Source organism: Trachemys scripta, chromosome 19 (assembly GCF_013100865.1).
Source record: "Trachemys scripta elegans isolate TJP31775 chromosome 19, CAS_Tse_1.0, whole genome shotgun sequence".
In the NCBI taxonomy this organism is placed as follows: domain Eukaryota; kingdom Metazoa; phylum Chordata; order Testudines; family Emydidae; genus Trachemys; species Trachemys scripta.
In genome coordinates this window covers 10,275,384-10,301,786 of record NC_048316.1, presented here as the reverse complement: position 1 = coordinate 10,301,786, position 26,403 = coordinate 10,275,384, and the positions used below count along the sequence as shown (strand labels likewise).

At 50.8% G+C, this 26,403-nt stretch overlaps 1 protein-coding gene and 1 long non-coding RNA gene across 10 annotated transcripts; one reads left to right on the top strand and one right to left on the bottom strand.

The window, feature by feature from the left end:
• The first annotated feature begins 2,059 nt into the window (after positions 1–2,059).
• Positions 2,060–2,490, top strand: LOC117867794. The gene is made up of 2 exons (XR_004643506.1): positions 2,060–2,197; positions 2,395–2,490. It is a non-coding gene; the product is annotated as an uncharacterized LOC117867794 (long non-coding RNA).
• A 3,962-nt stretch (positions 2,491–6,452) lies between these two features.
• H6PD (hexose-6-phosphate dehydrogenase/glucose 1-dehydrogenase) lies at positions 6,453–25,776 on the bottom strand. 9 transcript variants are annotated; one of them, XM_034753076.1, is made up of 8 exons: positions 25,694–25,745; positions 23,904–23,966; positions 19,114–19,254; positions 18,451–18,514; positions 15,288–15,944; positions 11,393–11,510; positions 9,241–9,510; positions 6,453–8,509 (listed from the first exon to the last, which is right to left on the bottom strand). In XM_034753076.1, exons 5-8 carry the CDS (start codon positions 15,912–15,914, stop codon positions 7,152–7,154), a joined length of 2,373 nt encoding a protein of 790 aa, XP_034608967.1. In that variant the 5' UTR covers positions 15,915–15,944; positions 18,451–18,514; positions 19,114–19,254; positions 23,904–23,966; positions 25,694–25,745; the 3' UTR covers positions 6,453–7,151. The 9 variants fall into 9 exon arrangements, with proteins under 9 accessions (XP_034608967.1, XP_034608968.1, XP_034608962.1 ...); XM_034753077.1 differs by having other exon boundaries at positions 18,482–18,514; XM_034753071.1 differs by lacking the exon at positions 18,451–18,514.
• Between the last annotated feature and the right edge of the window lie 627 nt (positions 25,777–26,403).

Sequence of the window (26,403 nt, the reverse complement as noted above, 5' to 3'; positions counted from 1 at the left end):
TAGTGTTCTTCTGGAAGAGGTCATTGGCTGCCATCAAGCAGGTCTTTGATCTGTAGACAATCATAGGCCTGGTTAAAGCTGATGCCTGTGCTGTGCACCATTCTTTCAGGCTAAATGGAAGGAGCAATGAAATGCCTCTTTATGTAATGATAGCTGCAAACAAGAGGGAGCCACCACCCAAAACAATGGGCCTCAGGATAAGTCCAATAAGAAGTTAAGCCATGTTGACTGAGGAGTTTTCCTGGGGCTGACTGTAAAATGCAGGCACTAGGGGATTGGTTGGCTCAGGTAAGTATCTGTATGTAACAGAGGCAGAAAACCAGCAAAACAGTGGTGAGAGTGGCCTTCAAAGGGAAGTGAGAGACAGAGATGCTTTTGAGCACAGTACTTGATGAAAAAGCAGACTTGGATTTATGAGCAAGGAAACAGCCTGCTGCTTTTTGTTTCTACTGTGTTCAGGGAAACAGGACTTTATGTACACTCTTTTTAAATAAGCAGGATTGCACTAAAGAAATACCTGACTTGTATAATCAGTTTCTCCTCCTAATTAAAACAACTTACCCCCAAACACTGACAAACTGCTAGGCCCCAAAGTGGCAACAGCATAAACTTCTACGTTTTGCCTCCTCATCCCCAAATGATGCAGTTTCGTTTTCCGCTCCTCCCTTCTCTCCTCCCCCGTCCCCCTTTTCCCCCCCTCCCCAACTAGGTTCTACACCTTTTTGTTTTGTTTACTGGAGAGAAAAATCTAACATATTAAAATGTATTTAATTTTTCAAGTGATGGCACTAACCAAGGAGGGGGTTGGTTCTAGGCAGTGGCCATTAGGAATACAGGGGAACAGAGAACACCGAGCTGGTTTCGGCCCCAGCACTGGAATTCTCTTATTCAGCAGAAGACAGTCTACAGATTTCATTTTAAAATTCAACTACACAATCTTGACTCGCTGGAACCTAAGTTACTAAGCAACCAGATACTATGGTGATGGCTTCTACAGAAATGCATAGAATAAATCAATAGATCACTGGAGATTTTCCCCAAGCAGCATAGGGCCGATTCCAGGACATTAGAACCTATGTTTTCAAAGACTAGTGATTTTGGGAACCCAACCAGACACCTTAAAAAGGACTTGATTTTTAGAAGGAGGATGGTTCAGCACTTTCTGAAACCCTGGCCCTTTTAAAATGGCTCAGGTTAGGCAGGCAAAAATTGAGAGAGTCGAAATGAATACTCATGCCAAAAATGCAGACCTACTCTCTTCAAACTCTTGTAAATTTAGGCCTACTGTCTTTGTAAGAACCAGTACAATTTAAATGCAATCACCAAACAGAGGATAAACAAAAGAAGAATGAAAGGCAGCTTTAGGCCAAAAAACGATTTTATTATTCAAAAATATATATATTTGTTTTTTAAAAATAAATTTCCATCAATTCCCAAACATTTTATGGTTCATTATTAACAGGAAAAGAACTCTTTACAGCTTGATTTATAAACGTTAAACCATGTGAAAAATGGCCCGTTTCCAGTGTTAGATTTTTGTAAAAACGTATATAAACAGTCACATCATTGCTTTGTATGAACACTGTTAAGAAATAGTTCTTCCTTTTAAAAAAAGCGCGGTGACAATACAAATAATTGGTGGTGTGATAAAATGACTGCAAAAAGTCACTCAATGGGCTCCTCTTTGCAAGGATGTTTAACACACATTCACTCAGCAACGCAACTGCACACAGCATTCCTAGCTCACTATTCACTGAAAATAAAAATCTATCAACCGTTTCTATTAATAGCTTTCCCAAAATGTAACTAGCACTCTGATTCCATGGCCTAGAATGAAGTAGATCTTTACCACACTGTCTTTTTCAGTGTCAGACTTATTTTAGAGTTTCACGTTCCCTCCCCCACATCCTGCTCCCCAAATCTCTTGCTGGTAAACTTCGGAGGTTTAAAAATATTTATCCCCACTCTGTTATTTTCCATTTGGCAAATACAAACAAAGGATTAAAGAGTTTAAAACAGATGCTTCTGAAAAAGACATTGCCCTGAGAAATACAGTGAAGAATAAAACAGAGATATATTCCAGAGCACAATTACTAACGAAGGATACATTTACGTACAAAGTTTCTACTGGAATTTTATAAAGGGAAACCTGAGGTTTTAGTCACAATTTTGGGGTGCCCAACCTAAGATATCTTAGGTTTCAGAGTAGCAGCCGTGTTAGTCTGTATCCGCAAAAAGAACAGGAGTACTTGTGGCACCTTAGAGACTAACAAATTTATTAGAGCATAAGCTTTCCGAAGAAGTGGGTTGTAGCCCACGAAAGCTTATGCTCTAATAAATTTGTTAGTCTCTAAGGTGCCACAAGTACTCCTGTTCTTTTTAAGATATCTTAAGAGGTCCTGATTTTCAGAAAGAGCTGAGCACTCAACTTCTGAGAAATCAGGCCTCTTTGAGGTGTCAAGTGGGGCACCTCAAAACCATTAGTCATTTTTTAATAATTTGGCTGAAATTTTTTTTAAAAGAATCAAGGAAACACTCCACCCCCTAAGCCACTCCTCCAATGTCACAATCCCTTCCGATCTCGAGAGAAATTCTGCTGATAGCCATTACATTTATTTTCCTGGAATCTCCTCCCCCCCGCCCTTTTTTTTTTTTTTTTTTAATTACATTAAACCTGTTGCACCACACACGCCATTTGAATGAAGCTGAAGGTAAAACAGCTCATTTTGTTTAACAAAGAAAAATGAAGCTTTGAATTTTCAGCCATCCCAGGCCTAAAACCTCCTCCTCTACATGGCTGCTTCAGCCCCGGGGGCACATTTTGGAATTAGCAGTGTTTGTTAGCAACCTGGCACTTCAAGCCAGCAGAGCAGGGGGAATTGTGTTCTTCTAGGTCTGTGACAGAGGGCGAGCAGCACCACCCTAAGCACCAACGATGTTGCAGACTACAAAGGCTACGGGCTCAGCGGGAAGCAGTTAACCACTTTTCTATTAGGAGATTATGAGCACCTGGGGGGTAATTACTACACGACTGGAATAACTGGCAGTAATTGGGAGGATCAGGAAGGGGGAATCTCAGAAGCTGTATGGAAAGCCCTGCCTGTAGCATACCTGTATCCTCTCTTTGGTTTGGGACTGAGGGACCATGGAAGCAGGCCAGGAAGTGAGGCACAGCGGGTAGCTCAGGGAGCACCCCGTGACAAGGTCTTATGGTAGGGGGTTGTGATGGTGGTGGCACTCTGTGTTAATGCTTTCAGAGGCGGGAGGATTTTCTGTCTGGAGAAAACAATGTAGCGGATGGTATGAGACACGATGGAGAAGAGGAAGACCAAAAACCTTTTCTAATGCCAGTAAGCCACAGCATCGTCCCTTCTAAAAGCAACCACCAGGGCTTCCCCACTACACAATGCTTTACGCTTACCCTTTGCTCTGAGGCGGATAGGTAGGCCCGCCTGCCATAATAATCCATGGAGGAGGTAGCTCCAATCCACGCTCATATCTGATTAGACAGCCTTTGTCTCCTCGGGATCTGAGCCGATGATGTAGCTACACCAGTGCAACCTCCCTAATGTAGACAAGCCAAGCTACTTGCAGCAGAGCCATTTATCCCAGATTGATCAGAGGCACCAGTGCAAACTGCAGCTTGGTCTTTCCGCACTAGATGCTTGCACTGGTGCAACGACCTCAGTGGCAGACGTCAAAGCAGCCCCAGCTCTGAATTTCACTGCGATCAGAACACGTCTCCCACCCCAGCTTACTGCTCTCACTACCTTAGTTTGCCCCGGGTCTGAAAACAAGGGATTGGTTCTCAAGAGCTTCCCCATTTTATTTTTATCCACAGCATTAAAAGAGGATTGCGTGTTACAATAAAAGCCATTCGGAATGAGCAGGAGTGGGAACACAGGTGCACAGGAACAGCCAGACTGAAAGTGACCCATGTCCCCCGCGTCTCGGACAACAGCCAGCATCCGATGCTTTGGAGGAAGGTGCAGGAGACCCCCCCGGCAGATGTGGGATAATCTGACCCCCCACATTACATCTCATCCTGTTCTCTAGTAGTCAGAGGCTGGCTTGACTCAGCAGAGGAGGGGTTTTACATCCCTTCCACGGTTTTTTTGGTATTAACTCTTAACGCTGGATATTTCTCGTTAGCCATATGCCTTCCCTCTTTGAAGCACTTTGACAACGCACCCCACCCCCGCAACAAATCTATATATTCTCAGAACTCCAAACCAGCTTACAGTGAAGTCCTACTCTGAAAAACAGGAAGAAATGTCCTGCAGCCCCTGTTATACTCCGAATCCTCGCTGCTGATTTTAGTGTGTTTTTCCTATTTGTTACTCCTGCTAGCCCCTCAGCCATGAGCGTGAACCCAACTCCTTCCCAGCTTATGCAGCTAGTCTGCCTGTGCCCTGACTGCCTCTTCCACCAAGGTCCATAGAGTTCAGTGGGGTGCAAGTCAGACAGAATTTGGCCCCAATATCCACCTCCCAGACCCCTGGATAGACTTTTCCTCCTTCCCCACTCCATCAGCATTTCACATCCGAGTCGGTCAGGAGGGCTGGTTCCTGAGAATCTCGCAAGCAGGACAGAGCAGCTTCCCCTGGTTTCAGGCTCAAACTTGGAAAATACACACAATTTATCACCACTTGGTTTGTTTGGTCATGGCGCCATCTTGTGTCAGACTCCAGCTTTTCCACTGAACTCCAGTCGCGCCCGTCACTGACTGACGACGTCCATCTGGACTCCGACAAGACTGGAGTGCTGGACAACTAATTCTTTCACTAGCTGCAAACATCAGAGAGTCAACAGCCAGCAACCCACCCTCCCCAAAAGGGGGCTGCTAAAAATCCTTCTGAAAACCGCCACTTTCTTCCCTTCTCCAGTTCTGCCAGCCAAGGATGTGGCATTGCTGGGTGCGGATCAGACACCAGCGGATCTGGATTTGCCAGGAACTGGTAGAAAGTCCCTATTCTGGGTTCCTACAGCTCTGTCTTGTACTCCTGGCCCTGCAATGCTTGGGGGGATTTACCTCCGCCCCCCAAACAGATCATAGAGCAGCTCAACATCTCCCAGTGCAGTCAGCAGAATCCAGGTTTCCTTATCTAAAAAAAGAACGTTCCTCCTGCACTCCATAGTAAATAGCCCACAAAAGCAGGCCATAGCATCACAAGAGTATACGGGGCTAAGGATTATATAAAGAACGAGCAGCATATGGGCAAGGCGGAATTTAGGCAGTGGGGGAAAGAGGGTTCTAAAGATTCTTCCCCCTTTTACTAAACAGGACTGCACCCCCCGCTTTTGTGCAGTTGGTCTATGCTCTTCTGTCCTCCCTCAGATGTTTTCAAAGGACGGGTCCTCCCTACGCGGTGACAGCAATGTGTGGATTGGCTAGAAAACACCCAGGAGACAGAAAACTCCCTCCCCTTATCCAACAGCACCCCAGTGCCCTGGAGTAACTGCCTGGTCACGGCAGTATCCTTGTCGTAAGCGCTGGGGTGTCGGGATCATTACTGCTGAAGACCGTAGTATTGTATACAGCTGCCTCGCGGGGAGATGTCATAAGCTGCTGAACAATGCCACAGCTTGCCCCTGAGGGCGGAGGAGGGCTCTTCCCGGGGAGTACAACACAAAGGCACCTCAGGATATTTAAGGAGACCCAATTCCATCTGCAGCTAACTCTGCCCTCCACCCCTGATCCTCTGACCAGGGGAGCTTCGTGCAGCAGTAACGTCACGCCGCAGACAAATGCCATCTCCAGAATAACGGGAGCTGAGCCACGATGCTCTCAGCCCAATCCCCATAATCCTGAAAACCTAAAAATCCCTTGCCTTTTCCATCCCCCTGGGGTGCTGGCTTCCCATTTAGGAAGAGCAGCAATTGCTACTGACAGCTACGCCTGTGCACCAGGACAATTTCTAAAGCCTCAGACCGGCACTCAGCACACAGCTCAGTGCCAGGGAGGGGGTGGTGTTGGTCACACAAGGGATGGTCCCGGGGTGTCTGCAGCTTCCAGGGCTGCATAAACACAGCCATGTAGGGAAGGGGACTGGTTGTTTCTCTTTGTTTGGGGGGGGGGGAGGAGGGCAGGGGGAAGAGAGGGAAGGAGGTGGAATCAATAACAGGGCCAATGCAATTGACAAAGGTTAATATGAGACAAATCCCTGTGGATGGCATAAGGCAAGCAGGCAGGGTCTGGAAAACTCCAGTGCCCAATGACTGTACCCAATCATGCCCTTACAATGAAGCAAGGCCCCATGCATGCCAATACAGGAGACCTCTAAAACAGGAACTGCATCAGAAGACATTAGACTAGGGGTACTAACCTCTATCAGGGATCGATTTATCACGTCTCGTCTACACGATAAATCGATCCCCGAACGTGCTCCCCATCGACTCCGGAACTCCACCAGGGCGAGAGGCGGAAGTGGAGTCGACGGGGGAGCCGCGGCCATCGATCCCGCGCCGTGAGGACGCAAGGTAAGTCGATCTAAGATACGCCGACTTCAGCTACGCTATTCTCATAGCTGAAGTTGCGTATCTTAGATCGATCCCCCCCCCAATGTAGACCAGCCCTAGGAGACTCCATAGAGGAAGAGAGTGGGAAAATGGTCAGTATTTTGCTGAAGTAAAGGGTTGGCACATACGGGACTAGAGCACAATCTGAATGGGACTGTGACTGGGCCTCTGGCCACCGTGAAAATGCTTCTGTCAGCCTGTCTGATCAGAGGTGAACATTAGCAGTCAGTAACACTGCGCTTCTCTCTGTTCCTCTCCTCTGAGAATCCTCAAGAGCTCTGCAGGCAATTAATCAGAGTGGTCTTGGATGGCTCCTGCGAGGTAGGTAGGTATTATTAACCCCATAGGGTGTGGGGGAAACTGAGGCACAGAGCAGCGACGTGGCTTGCCCAAGGTCCCAGAAGCAGTCAGGGGTAAAGTCAGGAATACAACGCTGATCTCTGAGCGCTGAGCCGCCCCCTTTTCTAGGCTCAGATGACAGAGCCGTTACAGCCAATGGATCTTCACAAAAGTTAGAGGGACTGTTCAGAGCAGGAGCTGTTATTGTAAACACAGGAGCCTGTGTGCAGTGTTCGAAAATCAAGGCTCCAGGGGGCAATGGGACAGGCATGAGGGGAGGATAAACCAAGAGATCATCCAAGCAAAGCGTCATAATCCATGTACCACACCAGCTGGCCAGAGCTGGGGTTGACCCCTGAAATAGGCCATTTTTTGGGCTCCTGCCCCACTCTACTCATCTGGGTTGTGATTTCATGCTTCCCCTTCCCCATCACCAGCACGGCCACCTGCCTGGCTTTGTTGATGAGAGGCAGGCTGAGGCTCATCCTCTGGTGGGGTTTGACGGGGCTCTCCGTGAGCACCACTGTCTGGGCCCCTTCGAGGCCGCTGGATGAACGCGGGAAGAGCGAGGCCGTGTGCCCGTCAGAGCCCAGCCCCAGCAGCACAAAGTCCAAGCTGGCGTTGTTCACTAGCGCTGCAATCTCCTTGGCATACAGCTCTGGCCCCCGGTCCTCCTCCACGCACAGCCGCCGGTTCAGGTGCACCGGCATGGGGTGGATGTTGAGGTAGGGCACCCGGACGTGCTGGAGGAGGTGGTCGTGCAAGCTGCGGAAGTTGGACTCTGGGTCGGCGAGCGGCACGCAGCGCTCGTCCACCAGCCACAAGTGGGTGTGTCTCCATGGGAAGCCGTAGTGGTGGGTCACCAGCCTCCGGAACATGACAATGGGGCTCGAGCCGCCCGACAGGGCCAGGTGGAACTCGCCGCAGCGTGCCACAGCCTCGGCCGCCGCCGTCTCAATGTCTGATGCCACCCGGGCGATCAGCTCCTCCGGCCAAGCCGAGACCAAGGGGCTTTGCCGAAACTTGGCCTGGATGGTTCTGTAGTCGCCCGGCTTTTGCCCGTCGATGTGCAGCAGTTCCACCGGCTCCTCCAGCGTGAAGGACAGCTCCCTGCCCACCATTTCAAAGTCCAGGAGGTGCTGGTTCTCCAGGCCCCCCGGGTACAAGCGTGGGACCTGCTGGGTTAAGCTGTCCAGCAGTGGGGTCCAGAACTCCCAAGACGCCAGCAGGTTCTCAGTGGTGATGAAGGAGTCCTTCCTGCCATGGAAGATGCTGGAGATGAGGACAGAATAAGCCTCTCTCTCCTTCACGGGGCTGTACACGTAGTAATCAGACAGCGGGAGCCCGAAGAGGTGCAGCTGCGGGCGATCCGCCACCTCCTTCCAGCTGTCTTCTGGCATGATGGGCTTGAAGAGGTTCCTGCTGATCAGCACGGCAGGACAGCTCAGCTCCCCGTGCCCGATGTAGAATATGATCTGCTTGGCTCCACACTGGCTCTGCCCTGCCTCCCTCAGGCTCTCGCGCTGGGTGCAGTAGGCCCGGTTCTTGAAGAGGACACGGATGTAGCCTACCCGCTCGTCCAGGGCTTTGCCAGAGGTGAGGAGGAAGGGGACTCCCTCCCACCGCAGGCTGTCTAGCTGAATCAACACACCTGAAATGACAGGGGAACCTCAGGCCCGAGCCCAAGCACCATTCTCCTTGCGTGGGTCCTGGCATCCGGAGTCTCCCTGGCACCACAATCAGTCCTCCCCATCACCCTGCCAGTCACTGCTCTCCCGGTCCCCAAAGATTTGCCTTGCTCCCTCCCGATTAGCCCACCACGTTCCTCAGATTGCCTAGCTACCCCTTAGGACAGCACGGATGAGCCGTCACGTCACTCCCTAGCCAAGAATCAAAACACTGAGCTTGTGCAGCATGGCCAGAGATGGCCTTGTGATGAAGTGAGGTCCACCGGCCCCAGAGAAACCCCCCGGTTCTTACCTTTTGGAGACATGGAACGGCCCCCATACAGTGAAGGGCGGGACCTAAGGCACTATAGAATGAATTCCTAACCCCGCCCCCCCGACATTTATAGTAATAATTCCACATGTGGCTTCATGGGCCAACAGATCCTTATAGGGCCCTGGGCAGCTGGACCTTGGGTTCTTTAGGTCCCACAGGGACAGATGCCCTAGAAATAAACAAGGCAGCTACTGTCTCCTTGTTACAGCCGTGGAAGCAGAGACAGAAGTTAAGTGATTGGCCCACAGCCACAGAGGAAGTGACAGAGCTGGGATTAGGATTTGGCCGCTCTCCCCGTCGCCTAGTCCCATGAGCTTACCCCACCCCACCCGCCTCAGCCTTTATGCCCTATGAAGTCATCAGCCTGGGTCTTGCCCCCACCTGCAAAGGTCGGCGTCGTGCTGACGTAGTCCTGTGCCTTCTGCAGCTCCTCCCGCACCTGGCTGGCGTAGGCCTGGTATTGACCCAGCACCGCGCTGGTGCTCTCCGGGCCCTGCAATGCCTTGAAGGTCTGCAGCTTGCGCCGGAGAACGTCTTCAGTGCTGCTGATGTTGGCCGGCAGCTCCATGGCGAGATACATCAGGACCTCGGTGAGGTGGTTCTGGAGCACATCGCGGATGACCCCGTACTGCTCATAGAAGCTGGTGCGGCCTGAGTGCGACGAGGAGGCGAGAGACGAGCAGTCAGAGCGGCAGGAAAAAGAAACCCCCCTGCAGCCCCCAGCACGTGAAAGGAGCTTGAATATTGGTGCTCGAGGGAATGAAGGGACAGGCCCAGGGTCGGAGCCGTCTCTAGCCCCAGATTGGGTACGACGCCAGCTGCCTCTGCGGGCACCTCAGCAACTCCCTTCAGCCCCGCACACTGCAGCGGGGCCTCCCAGGAGAAGCTGCCGCAGCTGATAAAGGATTCCCAGAGGACCGGCTGCCCTCACTGGAGCAGCAAGCGGGACCTCCGCTGGAGGAAGGAACAGGAGAGTGGGGGCTGGCAGGGTTGGCCAGCTGGGTGAGTGGAAGGGCTGAGAGGAGGCACCAAATCCTCTCTGTCCTCAGGCACCAATGTAGACTTAGGCCAACCCTAATTACAGCCTTGCGTGGGGCTTCCTGAGCTCAGTGGGGGTGGGGAGGGGGCTTTGCTTGAGCAGGCCGGCAGCACAGTCCGTGTTCAGTCTGAGCCTGGGATCAGCGTCCAGCCCATGTGCTGGGAAAGGAACGCAAGACCGTGCAGTGCCAGGCGTCTTTCACCCCAGCAACGATGGGCACATCTCAAGGGGCAGGGGGGCGGGCAGCAGAGCCCGGGGTCTCTAGCCGGAGTGTGACTCCACATCAAAGCCTTAACAGAGGGATCAGAACAAACCCGGTTACCCCTCGCAATTCTGCAGCCACGGACCAGGTCAACAGAGCAGCAGCTGTCTGCATTACACTGGACCCCTTCCATCCACCACTCCATGCATAGCCCACTCTGAGCCGCTGAATACTCCCCCATACCATTAACTTAAGCTCTGCCCTTTCTGCAAGAGTCGGGCTTTACCTGTTTCAATACAGGACGTGCCTTGCCCTGGGCTGATTTCTTACTGGGGCCGGGAGGGAGAAGGACGATGTCCTATTAAGTGCAGGTGATTCCAACCAAAGCCTCCTGTTAGCTGGTCAGGGGCAGGCTAAGCGCTGCAGACCTTGCCCCTGCCCTGGGCTTCCCCTTTGGTTTGATATAGTTTGTCTCCCTCTCTTTAATCCAAAGGCACATTTGTTAACGCAATCAATGCGGCAGCCTCTCTGGAAGCCGGGGGGCTGTGTGTGTGTGAGGGGTGGGGTGGGAGGGGGAGGGGGGGAGTCAAATGATCAAGGACCAGGCTTTAAGAGTTATCTTATTTAACACGCGTGGGTGGTGGCTAGGAGCAGGGGAGGGAGAAAAAGGGGAGCAGACACACAATCCTGATGTTGCAGAAATAAGGGCGCCTGGTGTCCCCACAACTGCTGCCGGCGGCAGCCCAACCCGGAATGCTTTCTGCTCAGCCCTGCGGCGTGGGGCTGGAGCCCTGCAGGCCGGGATTGCAGCTGCGTCCATCCAGCATCTCTCCCTCTCCGAACAGCTGCTGAGAAATGCCCCTGTGCCGGGATGGATGAGCACAGCCTGGTGAGTGCGAGTCAATCCCTCGGGCAAAAGCTGCAGCAGCCGAACCCTGATTTAAACTTTCACACCACAGCACCAAATGAGACCTGAACCCAGACCAGACCCTTTCCGAGTCCCTCTGCAGCAGAACTCGGGGTCTCTGGGCATCGATGTGAAAGGCTCCCGAACTCTGCAGCAGGAGGAAGGGGCAGGTTCCCCTCCAGTCGAGGGAGGTAACAGCAGTGACTGGGAATCAAATTTCTGCCTCTCAAGTGCCCATGCCGAGAGACACCGCTCAGCTACCCACCTGGCCTCCTTCTCATGCATTTGCAACATTCAGCCACAGGGGTCACTCTCACACAGATACACTAAAGCCACCCAGGTCCTGAGAGATTCCCCCTGGCTAGCTCAGCCCAGGCTCCCTGACCTTTAGCATCCAGAGTCTCCTTCAGGACAATCTCTACTCTCTCCACATGATGCCGGTTCCAGATTGGGTCCAGAAACCGTCGGTTCTGGTCTCGGAAAGGCAGGATGTGGGCCACAGCCTGCGAAGGAAGGAAGGGAGGGAGGGAGGGTGGGAAAGATCAGCATTAAAAACAAAAAAATCCAAAGCCAGCAGCATTTCTAGAGCATCTCCCATCCCACTGCTCCATCCAGCCTGAAACGCAGCCCTGTCTGAGGTCTAGGGAGCACACGGCACGGGGAGAAAGAGGGGAAATGGGCACAAGAACCGCAGGGTAAAGCCCGACTCTTGCAGAAAGTACCGGGGGGGAGGGTCTCTAATGTCCATGTGGGACAGACACAAAAGACCTCCCTGGACAAGGCAAACGTTTTACAGTTTCATTGGAAAGACTCCCACACAAAACACAAGACACTCAGCCTCTCTCCCTTGGAAGGGCAAATGGCCGAGTCAGACCCTGCTAAGATTCCAGGCCGGGGTTCCAAGGAGTTGAGGCGGATCAAAGGGACGCGTACATCACTGAGCCATCTGTTCTCACTTAGGGCAAAAAAAATTCCAGTAGAGATGCTCTCCTTGAAGTCAGGCACGCACCCTTGTGACCGGACCATGAGGCCATGGATGGAATAAGGCTATTTTGAAAAGGAGATGTCCCAGCACACTGAGGCCAAGGCAGTGCATCCACCTCACACGTGTTCCCTCGAGGGGCCATACGGCTGCTCAGACGCCGCATCGGGACAGGGCAGCGGCATGTTCTCGGAGCCCTGTGTTCTGGGGTCAAGAGTGAAACTTCAGCTCAGCCCACTCCACGGCTACGGAAAGTGACACCTTGTCGGCTGGCTGAGGAAGGCCGGGTGGGAAGGGGAGGGAAGGGAAAGGTCACCTGAGGTCTTCAACAACCTGATCCACCACGGCACAGCACTGTGGCCCTCAAATCACTTGTGGTCTAGTCGATCTGAGGCGGGGCGGGGCTGGGCTGGGAGTCAGAAGACCTGGGTTCTGTTCCTGGCTCTGACAATGGCCTGCTGGGTGACCTTGGGCCAGTATCTTCCCTTCCCCATCCGTAACATGTGGATAGTGACACTTACCTCTGTATGTAGAGGACCCTAGTATCTTTAGCTGACCGGCCTTATCAGAGCTAGATGTGCTGAAAACCCATGGAGGTCAAGAGGCACAAAGTCAGGAAAACTCCCGTATAAAGCTAACCATCACGTCTCTGGCGCAACCCAGCTGTTCCCAAACTAGTGGTTCACAGGGATAACAGGTGCTGGGAAGTGGGACTGTGGGTGGATGGTGGATAATTTGGAGTTCCTTGGGAACCCCTGGAAGAAGGCAGAAGAAACTGAGGACAAAGTGGGAAACATTAAAGCATTGCATCGTTGGATTGGTTCTCAAGTAGGACGTTAACACTGGTCTCCCAGCTCAGGATGGATCCTGGTCAGGTACCACTCCCTACTTCATGTTTATAGTTCAAAAGATGGGGTAGCGGCACAACGGGCCACCAGAATGGCGATCCCCTCTTAGGTCCTTATCAGAAAGATCCCAGCAGATCCAAGAGAGAACCCTGTTCTATCCATCTACTGCTAGAGGAGTGCTACCGAGCCCCTGGGTACGCAGGATTGACAGGGAGAGAAAGATGTCTCCCAGTGTGGCAGATACAATCACCTGGATTGTGTGGCAGCTGCCTTCCAATTAGGGGACCTGACCCCAAGCAGGTCTGTACCAGCAATTTACCTGCTGGATGTGGCAATATCTGGTGCAGGGGAAAGGACAAACAAAGTCAAAACCAGAGAGCATATAGGCCATAGGTCGGGGGCTAGGATCTCATGGGGGTGGGGATGAGGGAACAGTCCTGATTCTCAAGAGAATCAAGTGATGAACCCCTTTCCTGCCCCGACACCCTCTTCCAGCCCAGAGCAGGAGAAGTGTGACTTCCTCTGTCGCAGGGCTACGTTCACTGCCTTTTACACCCCCTCCCCACTCTGTCCCTGCTGCAGTCACTCGCACAGATGCACAGCTCCTGAAAAATTGGCTGATCATTTAAAAAAAAAAAAAAAAAAGTGACAGCACATCATATCAAATTAAAAGCCTCCTCTAGAAGCTGGTGCTCAGGGGCTGGGCCTGCGTGGAAAGGAAGGGTTTGCTTACTCAGCGAAATACAAGCCCCGACCTTGACTGGAAGACCAGATGGATTCTGCATCTCACACACCTCCATATGTGGCCACCTCGCTAGGAGGAGGAGAACAAAAAAGCCTGACCCTTATCACTTGGGCATGAAAAGGTCCGGCCTCTGCATTTTCCTCGGTGAGAGATGGGCCGGCAGTACAGGGGAAGAGTAATGGCCAGTCACTGCAAGGTCGCTCGGCTGCAGCCCGGAATAGTGGGCTGGACACATTCTCTTTGGCAAGGGCAGGGTTTGAAACATGCTCTGAACTGCTCTGCCTGGGATCCCAAGGGGAGATGGACCCCCTCAGACACCAGGGAAGGGGGCAGGATCCAGATATGCCGTGAGAGCAGTAAAAGAGCTCTAAGCGCTTCATAAACAGGGATCCACTCGCAGGCAGGGACCATCCTCATCTGCAGATGGAGAAGCTGAGGCACAGAGAGGACAAGTCACAGCGCCTCTAGGAGGCAGAGCTTGGAAATGAATCTAGGAGTCCGGACTCACAGTGGCTGTGCCGTAGCCACAAGGCCGACCTGCTTCCGTTATTAAGCAAAGGACAGGCCAGTCAAGACAAAAACTAAGAGCCAAGAGCACAAAACTCATCAATGGGGCTGAACCCTCTTGCTTGAAGGCAGAAAGGGAAGAGAGAAGCTGCCTAAGGAGATCTGTAGCTATAAGCCCTTCAGGAATGGCTGGGGTGGGAGCAGGGGAGAAAACATAGACCTTGATAACCCACTTTCTGGTACTCTTGCACCTAGTCCTTAATTGTTTGTATTGCCCTGATCTACACCAGACTCTCGACTCCTCAGGCACCTTGCCTTCTTCGGCATCTGCAAAGCACCATGCACACCTATGGCACTGCAGGGTAACACAGTCCAGGGACATGCAGCGCGCAGACAGGCTGGCATTCGCTAAGAGGAAACGTGGGAGCAATGAAGCCACCCACGAGTGTCTCCAAACTCCACAGGTCTGATGGGAATGGGGCATCATGGCCTGCGAGTGACGTCACACACACCCGACATGGCCCTCGAGCGACAGCTACAGTTCACAATATTATTGCACCAACCCTACATTTGTTAGATACAAATTGCACATGAGGACCCAGCCAGATTTTGAGGGGGAGGCTCCAGGTTCTGCCCAGCATGTTTTAAATCCTGCCGCACCCTCAGACCCAAAGGGAGGGTGGAAATACCCAGCTTGTGGCCTGCACCTCACCCCCTCCCTGCCTTCCCTTTACCGTCCATGTGCTGGGCGCATCAGCCAGTCTTACTAAGGTTTATTTTGCTGATGCTGAATATAAGCCATGGATCCTTTCTGCAGCTGGGCAAAGACCAGTAGTATTAATAAGTGAGGAGAAGCCAACGTGGCCCTCGTTTCACAAGACGGTCAGATCAACAGGAACCAAGACAGCCTCACTGGGTCCCAGCTAGTTGTAAATTAGTCTCCAGCCCTGCGCATCGTGGTGAAGGGGACAAGGTACCAGCCAAATGAACAGTGATAATAAGACTTAATAGGCTCCAGGTCACTTCACTGCTCCAGCAACCTAGGTGAGCAGCTCAGTTGGGCTGTGATTGGTGCACCTGGCAGCCTGCTGCCCACATGAAATGAACGCCTGAAATTTAGGGCCCTCCCACCATCCAAGCTCCCACCCCACCGAGACCCCATCCAGCATGGCAACAGAGTCATTCCAAGTCTGCTCACCTGTTTGCCAAGGTAGTGATCCACCCGGTACATCTCCTCTTCCCGGAAGAAAGTCCTCAGCTCGATGGCCAGCTGCTGGGCTGACTTGAGGTCATGGCCAAAAGGCTTCTCCAGCACCACCCGCAGCCAGGCTCCGGGGCGCGGCCTGCAGCTGCCGTTGATGTGGCGGGCGATCTCCGCGTAGGCGAAGGGCGGCACCGAGAAGTAGAAGATCCTGCCGGCTTCCTCCAGCCCCTCCTGCTGGAGCAGGGTCTCAATCTCCCGATTCAGGGCAGTGTAGTTCTCGGATGTCTTCAGCTGGTGATACCGGCTCAGCTTGAGGAACTGGTCTTTGACCACAGCGCACCTGTCGGGGGACACGTCCGACGGGCAGGCCAGCTTCTTCAGCACCTCAAACATCAGCCCCTGCCCTGGCTCGTGCGCCGTCAGCGCAGCCCCGTGGAAAGTGAAGCTGTGGCCGCTGCTCACCTGGTCCAGGTAGAGGTGGAACAGCCCCTCCCACAAGTACTTCTTGGCCAGGTCCCCCGTGGCTCCCAGCAAGACGACTGAGACATGCCCTCGGGACTCCTTGGCCAATGATGGCAGGGCGCCTAAGAGAAAGACGGCACACAGGGCTGCCCTCAGCATCCTGTGGGAGGAGACAAGGACCCAGGGAACCTAGAGGATGGGAGAAGAGAAGGGAAACATCAAGCTACATTAGCACAAAATATAATGCCACAAACCACAACCCAGGGTGCCGGTTCTTCCACAGCACTCAAGCCAGGAATTTTCACCTGGATTCCTCTCCCCAAAAGTCTCTCTCCTGGTTTGCCACAGGTGGGAGTGATTAAAGCTGAGGTCCCGGATGCTGCATAAACCAGATGGCGTCTGTCAATAAGGAAGACCAGATCTCCTGGAGTAGAGCGGATCAATGCCATCAGCACTGAGCAATAGGGTGGGGAGACCTGGCACTAGGCATAAGTACACGAAGCAATTGCTTAGGGCCCCAAGCAGCTCAAGGGGGCCCTCTATTCACTTTTTTAGAATGTGTTGTATGTGGGGGACCCCCAAAATATCCCTGCCGAGGGCCCCCATGGGCTAGCATTGCGTGCGTGTGGCTGGCTGCACAGGACAATAAGGCTGCATTAGTGCAGGAAGCCTCGTCACTTCTCCCCCGTTTGACAGAGTTTATGATTATTGCCAGCAAATATTTGCATTACAGGGCCCACATGCCCCTATCAGGACTGGGCTCTGGACAAACATAAAGAAGAACACAGCACCTGCCTTGGAGACCTTCCTGCTGCGTCAGCACTAACCCCTACATGGTGAGGTTTCTGAGTGGGAGTCGCTGGCTTTGAGCTGTGGAAATGAAATCCATTCTTACGCGAGTTTCAGTGTCTGCTGCAAACAAACGTGTGCGTCAGTGCATGCAGGATGCTACTTCCTGCCTGGGGCTTTTCTTCCATTTTGGCACCGATTTGCATCAATATTGTCACAGCGCTTCAGAGACAGGCGCCACAACTGGGAGTCCTGTTTTTGTAGCTCTTCGGTTCACTTCGATAATATGCAGCCATAAGACTTGCATGTAACTATGTCCCCATGACTGGCACTGAATAAGGCTCCAATAAGCCAAAATGGACCAATCAGTCTGATGAAACAAGTCTAGTATATGTAGCTATGAATCAGTGATGCATTTTGTGTGTACTTGCACCTTTATATCGCTAAGCACTCTGCCTGTCTGCAGAGATTCCCCATTCTGTTCCCAGAGTTGCTACAGCCTATAACAGAAGAGATGAACACAGTCCACTCTCCAAAATAAACTTAGCTTTTGTTCCTTCTTGCTTCTGTTTTCTTTAGACCAAAATACAAGCAATTTTTTAGACGAAAGTACAGGTTTTGTTCTTTGTGCAAGGCAGTGATGTGGGAAACCAGGAGAGAGAACCCAGAAGGACAAGTTATGAAGACAGCACAACGGTTGATTCATAATCTATTGCATCAGCTGTTATCTCGCGCTGTTCACCTAGTTTCCTGGAGTTGTGCATTACTGGACAGCAGCCACAATGATAGCACAGTTGAGATAATCCAGGGCTTTCATGGCATTGCACACAGCTAAGCCTTATCTACAACAGCAAGTTGTGTTGCTTTAACTACACCAGTTTAATTAAAGCATGAGAACACCCCCAAGTGCGACCACAGTCATATTGGTATAACAATGCTTTAGACCACTATAGTTACTCCTGTACTCTGTGCCCACCGTAGTTTACGTACTAGCCTAACTACTTAGGTAAAAACATCATATCTCTAACTGACATAGTTACACCAGTACAAAACTGGTGTTTTGACCAGGCCTTACTGAGCAAGTTTCTCAAGTGTCTCAGTGAAACAGGAAATGTATTTGACACCACAGACCCCGTTTGCTTTTTGCACATTCTGCATTGGGGGCAATGAAACTAGTCGGTTTCACTTTCTAGCTCTCCTGCAGCAGCTGGTCAGGATGGATTTCTCCAGTGCATGGGCCTGGCAAAATATCATTTCAGAAATTGAAAAAACAGGTGACAATATTTCCATTCACATTTAGGGTTTGAAACAACCCGGTTTTCTTTTTACAGCAAGACTACACCAGGGCTCTGCTCTACCATGCAGAGAGCGTCACTCCAGGGTATTTGGTTCATTTTCCTCAGACAGGAAAATCCGTTCTCCACCAATACAGTAAATGATCCATAATGAAGGATGCAGGTTTTTTAAGCCTGTTTCCTCTGGCGTCAGTGACCCCAACAGTACCCATTCAGGCCATATAGGTCAAATGTAAGGACTGGTCTTGTTCAGATTCTTGCATGAAATGGGAGCGTTGGGTATTTAGGATTTTTCTCCTGCTCCCCCAACAGCCTCATATCATCTGCTGCCAGTTTCCCCTGACCCCACTGCCTGCTCTGCCAATTGTGGGCTAGTTTACCTCTCCTCATCCCAAAACATCAGCAGAGTGGGGAGCTGGGTGCCAGTAAGGGGAGCGTGCCATGTTCTGTTTAACATGCTCTGGCCACGTGTGTCAGGCAGAGCAAGGCTTCTGATTACTGGACTGAGCGCTCCGAACTGGTTTGAACCCCAGTTTCCAAACCAGCTTGTCCTGGTTACACTTGCTGTTCAAACCACGTTCAACACTGGCTCAGATGCCCTTGTTGTCAACCTTGGGTATCTTTCGGTGTAAACAAGGCTACCTAGAAGGAGAGTCGGAGTGGGCAGGTCTGCGTCTGAAGGGAGGAGAGAAGGGGAATGGAGTGAGGGAGAGCTGGTAGGTTTGGAAGATAAAGGCAAAGGAAGAGAAACAAAACCCAAATGCCCTCCCACCCCATCCCTGTGCGATCTCCCCTCTCCTCCAGCTTCTGCCTGGAGCTTGGCAGCTCAATGACATGTTTCTGGCAGTGCCAGCACAGAGTGTTGGGAATGGATGGAAAGTGGAGATGTAGCAGCCCCCAAGTACCACTTTGTAGGCAGAAATGGGAAACAAAGGCTTCTCCACAGGCTCCCAGAATTCCTGGCTACAGCAGCCAGCTCCCCTCTCTCCCAACACACAGTGACCCTTGCACCAACATCCGTTCCCTTCCTCCTCCCCAAGCCCCACTTCAGGGCCTGGTTCTGGAACAAAGGACCTGGACTCTGACCCCCTGTACGGCAGCGGGCTGAGCGGGTCCCACCCTCCTACCACAGTTCATCTAACGGGGTCCAAGGAAAAGTCTCTTCAGCGCTAGTGTTTTCACTAAATCAACACAGGGAGCCCCAGGAAATCTTCACGGCCCCATCGTGAACAAACATGATTAAAACACACACTGGTCTCACCCAGCAGACTCACCCCAGTAACACAAGGACTTTGCAAAGACTGCAGTGGTGAAAGTGCTCTGGAAACTGACTTCCGCCTGTTAACTCCTGACCACAGATCTTTCTTCTCCTGCAGCCAGGGACAGGCTATGCCAGCGCACTCAGGACTAGCAAACTGATTGATAGGTAGACAAACAAGAGACCTCGTTAACGATAAGCCAGCTCAGCACTTTCTGGTAAACGGGGGGAAACAGCAAACCTGAACCTCCCATTCCCAGCAGAGAAAAAAAAAATGCTCCCGTACCCGTCCCCACCCGGCGCTTCAAATTCATTGGTCCAACCAAGTTCCTTTTACATAACCGTCCAGGAATGGGGGTGGGAGGGAGAGATTCTTTTTTCATCATGGATTCTTGATCTTTTATTTAAAAGAGTCGGAGGGGAACCAAGGTTAAAGTTAAATATTGCATCTAGGCTAGCGGCAGATGTGTGAAATGCTGGCCCATGCAGGAAGTCCAACTTCCCAAGAATTTTCTCTGAAACATTCATCTGATTAGTTAAGACACTTGAGAATCAAACCTCCCCCTCCTAGTGAGAAGCACTGGTAATGGCTTATAGTGAGCTTTCAATGAGAGGGATTTAAGAAAAGCCTGCCCGAAGTCACAAAAACGGAGTGAAGAAAAGTGTACATTTTAATACACACACACAAATAAAATAAATTAAGGGTTTGATGCTGTTGAAATTCTGAATGCCCTTGATCAGAGTTGAATTTGCAGATTAGGAAAGACAGTGTGGAAAGATGGAGGAAAAGCACTAGTGTAGGTCTTGAGAGACTGGAGTTCTTGCCCCAGCTTCGCCACAGCCTCCTTACATGACCTTGGGCAAGTCACTTTGAGGCCTTGTCTATGCACAGTTAAGCCAATAAGAATGTGACCCTCGTGAGCGATATCATTTTTCTAGTTCAATCAGTATCACCCCTAGCAGTTATATTGGTATAAAGGTGTTTTATACTGGAATCATTCGTTGCTTTTCCCCACAGGAATTGCTATACCAGTAGAAGGCACCTTTCCACCAGCGTAACTGCATCCACACTGGGTGTTGTGCTGCTTTCTCTATCCCAGTTAAGATAAAGCGCTACAACTTGTGTTCGTAAACAAGGCCTTAATCTCTCTGTGCCTCAGATCCCCAGCCATAAATGGGAACAACACTACGCCCCTTCGCCCACCTTTTGTCTGTCTTGTCTATTTCAGCCCATCAGCAATTTGGGGCAGGGACTGTCTCCTCTTACTGGAATGCACAGCACCTAGCGCGATGAGCGCCTATTCGCGCAGGAGCCTCTCGGTGCCGCTGTACTACTACTTAATGTGCTTTTCCCCAGCCCTGGCTGATCGGTGGGGTTTTCAGGTACACAGAGCAGCACAGAAGGCGTTTCTTTGATGTTTTTCAAACACAGGAAAGAACGCCCCCTGGCTGCAAAGGAAGAATGTCACACATTAGCTGAACACAGGTAGAGCAGGTCTAACCTGACCTGTCGTCGGCATTTAGCAAAGGGAAACAGGAGATAGCCTCAGTGTTTACCACAGTGTGGAACGCTCTCTCAGGAGACAGGCTGGGATGAATTCTTTTTCTCCTGGGAGCTCCTACAAGATACATCTTCACTCATCAATCTCTCCCCAGCCATCCACTGTAACTCTCCTACCCCTCCCTCCTTACTTACTTCTTCACCACTGGCTACTTAACTTCTATGCAGCCATCAAAGTGCACTGACAACCACATAGGGCCAAAAGCATGGGACATACTCCCCTTGTCTACTGTATTATAGAGAGTGATTATTTTGCATGTGTACATGATAGTCTTTCCTTCCACTATGGAAATATAATAGAATAATATTATTGTATCTGGATCAGCAACTTCTATTTAACCCTAGAGTGCTTCAAATGTATTTAGATAGAGCATAAGTGAAATGCTCCTACCTTGTGGGGTGCAGGGGGCTAGCCCCCTAGAACACAATATAGTGCATGACAGCTGAGACGGGATGAGCAAGGATTTCGGCTATGGACCCTGGCACAGCCCTCAAGTCCTATAATAAAAAGCCATGGGATCTTCTTTGATCTCAGCTGCATACAGGGGCATAAGGAGGGGGGCCAGGTTACCTGCCCGGCTGCCCCCAATCTGAGTGGTGTTGCGACACCGTGTGCCAGGTCACAACACCACTCGTTTAAATTTGGCCCACGTGGTCCTGCATCATCCAGTTAGGGGCTGGGGTGCTGCATCCCCCGCTGTGCCCCCAGCTGTACGTGAAATACCCCTACATAAACTACAGGGCATCATTTATCAACTCCAACACTGGAAAGACAAACCACCCCCATAGGGACTAGAATCTGTGATGCTACAGTTTGGGCATCAAAACCCTGGGCATCCCAAAGCTAAGATAACCCTTCGGGAGTTTTCTCTGTATTAGACCAGTGGTTCTTGAGCAGGGGTACACGTAACCTTGAGGGTATGCAGAGGTCTTCCGGGGGGTACATCCATTCATCTAGATATTTACCTAGTTTTACAACAGACTGCATAAACACAAAGTCAGTACAAACTAAGATTGCATACAGACAATGACTTGTTTATACTGCTCTATATACTATACACTGAAAGGTAAGTACAATATTTATATTTCAATCGATTTATTTTATAATTACATGGTAAACAGAAAGTCAGCATTTTTTCAGTAAGTGTGCCGTGACACTTCTGTATTTTTAGGTCTGATTTTGTAAGCAAGTGATTTTTAAGTGAGGTGAATCTTGGGGGTAGGCAAGACAAATCAGATTCCTGAAAGGGGCATAGTACTCTGGAAAGGTTGAGAGCCACTGCATTAGACAACTTGTACTGATGTAATTAAAACCAATTTAAAGTTAGTTTAGTCACACCCGTGCAAACCCCTACTGTAGACACGTTTACTGGTTTAAAGTGCATCATTCTGATTTAGCTCAATTTGGTAACTGAATTAAACTGGGGTGAGCATATTTTAAACCAGTTTAAGTGTGTCTACAGAAGGGTCGTACACCAGTGTAAGTAAGCTAATTTAGGTCACATCTACACTTGCATTTATGTCGGAAAAACTTTTGTCGCTCAGGGATGTGGAAAAAAAACACCCTCCTGAGCGATATAAGTTTTGCCTGCAGAGGTGCCTGTGTGCGCAGCGCTTTGTGGGCAGGAGACACGCTACTGTGGACACAGCTTCCGCCTCTCGCGGAGGTGGAGTAATTATGCCGACAGGAGCGTGCTCTCCCATCAGCGGCGTGCGTCTCCACCAGCTGCGCTGCAGCTGTGCCAATATAGCATGGTAGCATAGACTTGCCCTAAGCCAAGTGGACTCCTGGGGGATTCAATTATACAGTCTCACACATTTCCAGTCCAACTAAAAACTGGTTACTCAATACTTCCAATTGCAAAACACTGCCCTGCTGTGCCCAGAGCCAACAGAATAAACCCAGTTCCCTTGGTTTACTGCTGTAGTCAGGGACGGTGCTACCATTTAGGCCAACTAGGCGATTGCCTAGGGCGCCAAGATTTCGGGGTGCCAAAAAGCGGTGCCCTCAATTTTTTTTATTTTTTTTTTTTTACAGCGGCCGCTGCACTGGGAGGGAGAGGGAGTCTGAGTCGCCGGCAGGCAGCCCAGGGGTTCCCCGAGTCAGCGCGCCGCCGGCAGCCCAGGTATTCCCCTGGGTCAGAGCTGCCGCACGGATCCCTGGGCCAGAGGGTGGGGGCTGCCGCGGGGGCGGGGCGCCTCAGGGTGGGGGGGGGGCGGGGGGCTGCCGCGGGGGGGGGGGGGGGGGGAAGGGCGCAAGGTGGAAGTTTCGCCTAGAGCGCGAAACTTCCTTGCACCGGCCCTGGCTGTAATATCATATAACAAAAAGGACCCATGTAAAAATAAAACCAGACTGGATTATGTTACCCAAGAAGGATTCCTTTCCCATGTGACCTACAGCTTAGCTATATGAGAAAGTTGCAACATTTTAACTTAAATCCATTTTAAATCTGGGTTAGTTAAACCAGTGCAGGCCCCTGTGCAGACATTCTTATTCTGGTTGAAGAATAGCTTGTTTGGGTTTATCTGGGTAAATTCCCAAAACTTAAAAACCAAAATAATTGCTATCAAATGGGCATAAGGCAGCCCTGGTGCAAAAGTCCCCCGTCCCTCCCCGTTATAAGAAGCACCCTGACAACCACAAACCTGAAAATAAACAGCCCGATTAAAATGAATGGATTTTACAACACGGCCATAAAGTCTTGTCCTGCAGTGACTCCATTCAGGCAATCCACTGAGGGTAACGCTGCCCTACTGCCCAGCAAACCAATTCCAAGGGCTTTCTCACCCTGGATGTCACTGCTTGCAGCAGTTCAGGACCCATACCGAGAGCATTCCACTTGGCCATAACCACTGTGACATACGCATTCAGGCCCTCATCCTGCAATGATCTGTCAAACTACGGGTTGTCTTCAAGGTTAGCAGTCCAATGGGGTACCCAAGGGAGGCTGAAAGACTGTCTTAGGCCCTAATTTTTCACTACAGATCCACTAGTGCAGGTGATTGCAGGATCAGGGCCAAATATGTTCTCCCAAACTCTCTGCCTCTGCTAACCAAAAAGCCACGCACAGTACGACACAGATCACCCTGAAGTCTCTAGTGCTGGGCTCTTTAAGGGAGTAAGATTGATTTGGGTTGGTCTGGGAGAGCACTGCAGAGAAAAATCACCTGTTAATCACTTTTACACACACACACACACACACACACACACACACACAGTTTTCTGACCAAAGAAAAGCACTTACAGCCTTGGGAAAACAGCAGCTACTGTCACGACTGGCTAGAAGTCTCAATCACCCAACTCGTCGCTGTATGAAAAAATGACAAAATGATCACTGAGTGGCAGGTTTTCACTAGTGAATTAGCATTCAGTCCGCTCCGCAAAACATTTAAGAGATACACAGCACAACACAGCATGGCTTAATCCTTCTGTAAGGCTGGGCATAAATAAAACACGAAGGAAAGCGTCATCAAGAGGGAGTGATAATCAGGAAAAAAAAGTCAGCCTTCTGCACGAGGGAGTATTAGAGATGGGTTGAATTGGCACCATCAGTTCCTGGAAAAGTCAGAGGTTTAATGCCCCAGATCCCATTAAGTACAGAAGGAGAGATTCAAATTAGCACTTGATCCTTTCTATTAACTGTTCTGACAAAGCTGTGACCTCCAAGCCTCACACAAAAGGGACAGAGCTCAGGCCACCAACCCCAGAAAACTGAATCACAGAATTTCCAGCGAGTAGGAGGAGCAGACTTGCATTTATAAAAGCCCCAATCAATATAGCATCTATTCCTCAATGACACAGAAGGCAAAATGTTGGCAATACAAGGGTTAGCGTTTCTTGCTACTCCGATCAGTGTGTCTAAGTGGAGATCTAAAATACTCCTCATTTGCCTTCCTCAGGCTGATTCCAACCCAGTAATTTATTTGTTAAACCCCTAAGCAGCAAGGAGGCAGGAGACGAATTTCATCAAGGTTGTGGAACCATGCATGCACAGAGGTAACCAGTGTCATAATTGGCAATAACTAGCAAATGATTTACCAAAAACAATAAAACAAACCAGAGAGTTACCGAGGCAGAGATGGGGAAGTGTATTTCCTTAGGTGAGATACAAGGAAAAGTTACCTTAGAAGAGGGGTATTTCTTGTAACGTACACCACACGCACAACCTACACATAAATAACTTTGTCAAGTAGCCGAGACGTAGCCGTGTGAGACTGTATCCACAAAAACAACAAGGAGTCCGGTGGCACCTTAAAGACTAACAGATTTATTTGGGCATAAGCTTTCGTGGGTAAAAAACCCACTTCTTCAAATACATGGACTGAAAATTACGTGCATCTGAAGAAGTGGGTTTTTTACCCATGAAAGCTTATGCCCAAATAAATCTGTTAGTCTTTAAGGTACCACTGGATTCCTCGTTGTTTTTATAAATACCATAACTCTGTTCCCTTCCCTCGACAAGGCATCACCAAAACCCACACCCCATAAATAAATCACTCCTCACACACCACACACAATCTCCCTACCCATAAACGACTGACTGAGCTCCTCCCTTCACCTCCTCCCGTCCCAGAATCCTCCATGGAACAGAAACCAAGTGCACTCTGCAAACTGACTTGTGCAAGAAGAAAGAGCCCTGACCATGGTGCTTTCTTACACACACAGCCCAAGACAGGGGAGGGGAAGAACTTCCCCATATTCCTCCCTCCCCAAAAAGCACTAGCTGACCCCTCCCCCATCTCCCCTAGGAGTGGGGCTCACCCCAAATCCAAGTCTAATTCTGCAAACCCACAGCCCATCAGCTGACACGGGCTCTTGTGCAGGGACAGCCCAGCCTGCCCACGCTTGGCCGCACACCAGTCCATCCCCCTGGGTCCCCAGCAGTTTGCAAGCTGGGCAGAGTGCACGGCGCTGCAGCTGGCTCTGCTCCCACCACGCGTTTCGCAGCGGCTCGCCCCACGCAGCAGCCGGGCAGGGCCCCCCAGCAGGGATCGCCGCCCAGGATATACGCGAGCCCCCTCCCCCCGTACTCACCCGAAGGGCCAAGCCACGGGAAAACCTCCCTGGGCCGGGCCGGCTGCAGCTGCGGGCTCCGCCTCCCGCACCGGCGCACAGGGCTCCGCTCCGCCTCTGCTAGTAAAGTCTATGGTTCACTCTGCACTGGCTCCCGCTATTGAGAGGCGGGAGGGGGCAGAAAGACTGTATACGTGGATTCTTGGGAATTCAGCTACAAGGGTGGGTCTGGCCCCCAAACTGGGCAGCTCCAGTCTCAGAGGGGCCAGATCCCACCCCCAAAAAAAAGATTTTAGCTCCTATCTGAGCACTTAAATGAAGCTGGCCAGACTTCCAAAAGTTCCCAGCAGCTGTAGAGCCCATGGGACTTGTCAAGTTTTTAAACAAAGCTGTGGGTGCTTTCTCCCACGCTGCCCCACATGCTTGGGAGAAGCTCCCAGTTAGCATCCCCAAAGCTATCCCAGCCGCCGTCAAATCCCTCCACCAAACTCTCCTTTGCCATGTTGCCTACAAAAAAATTGACAACCGTTAGATTGCTGGTGTGCTGAGATCACTGCCTGTCAGGCTGACCATATCCCATGGTTTCCTTGTAATCCCCCATATTGCTGTTGTCTCTTGTCTTTGGGGGTAAGCACCTTGGGGCCAGGACCATCTTTTTGTTCTGGGTTTGTACAGCACCTAGCACAGTGAAGTCCTGAACCATGATTTGGGCTCCTAGGCTCTGTGATAAT

Excerpts from the sequence above, each read along its gene's own strand:
- H6PD (XM_034753070.1), bottom strand. The coding sequence starts at position 16,204 with ATGGCATTGATCCGCTCTACTCCAGGAGATCTGGTCTTCCTTATTGAC. Across the intron at positions 15,945-16,060 it reads TTTTGGGGAGAGGAATCCAG|GTTCCCTGGGTCCTTGTCTC; the intron begins GTGAAAATTCCT and ends CCCATCCTCTAG. Across the intron at positions 11,511-15,287 it reads ATCACTACCTTGGCAAACAG|GCTGTGGCCCACATCCTGCC; the intron begins GTGAGCAGACTT and ends CTTCCTTCGCAG.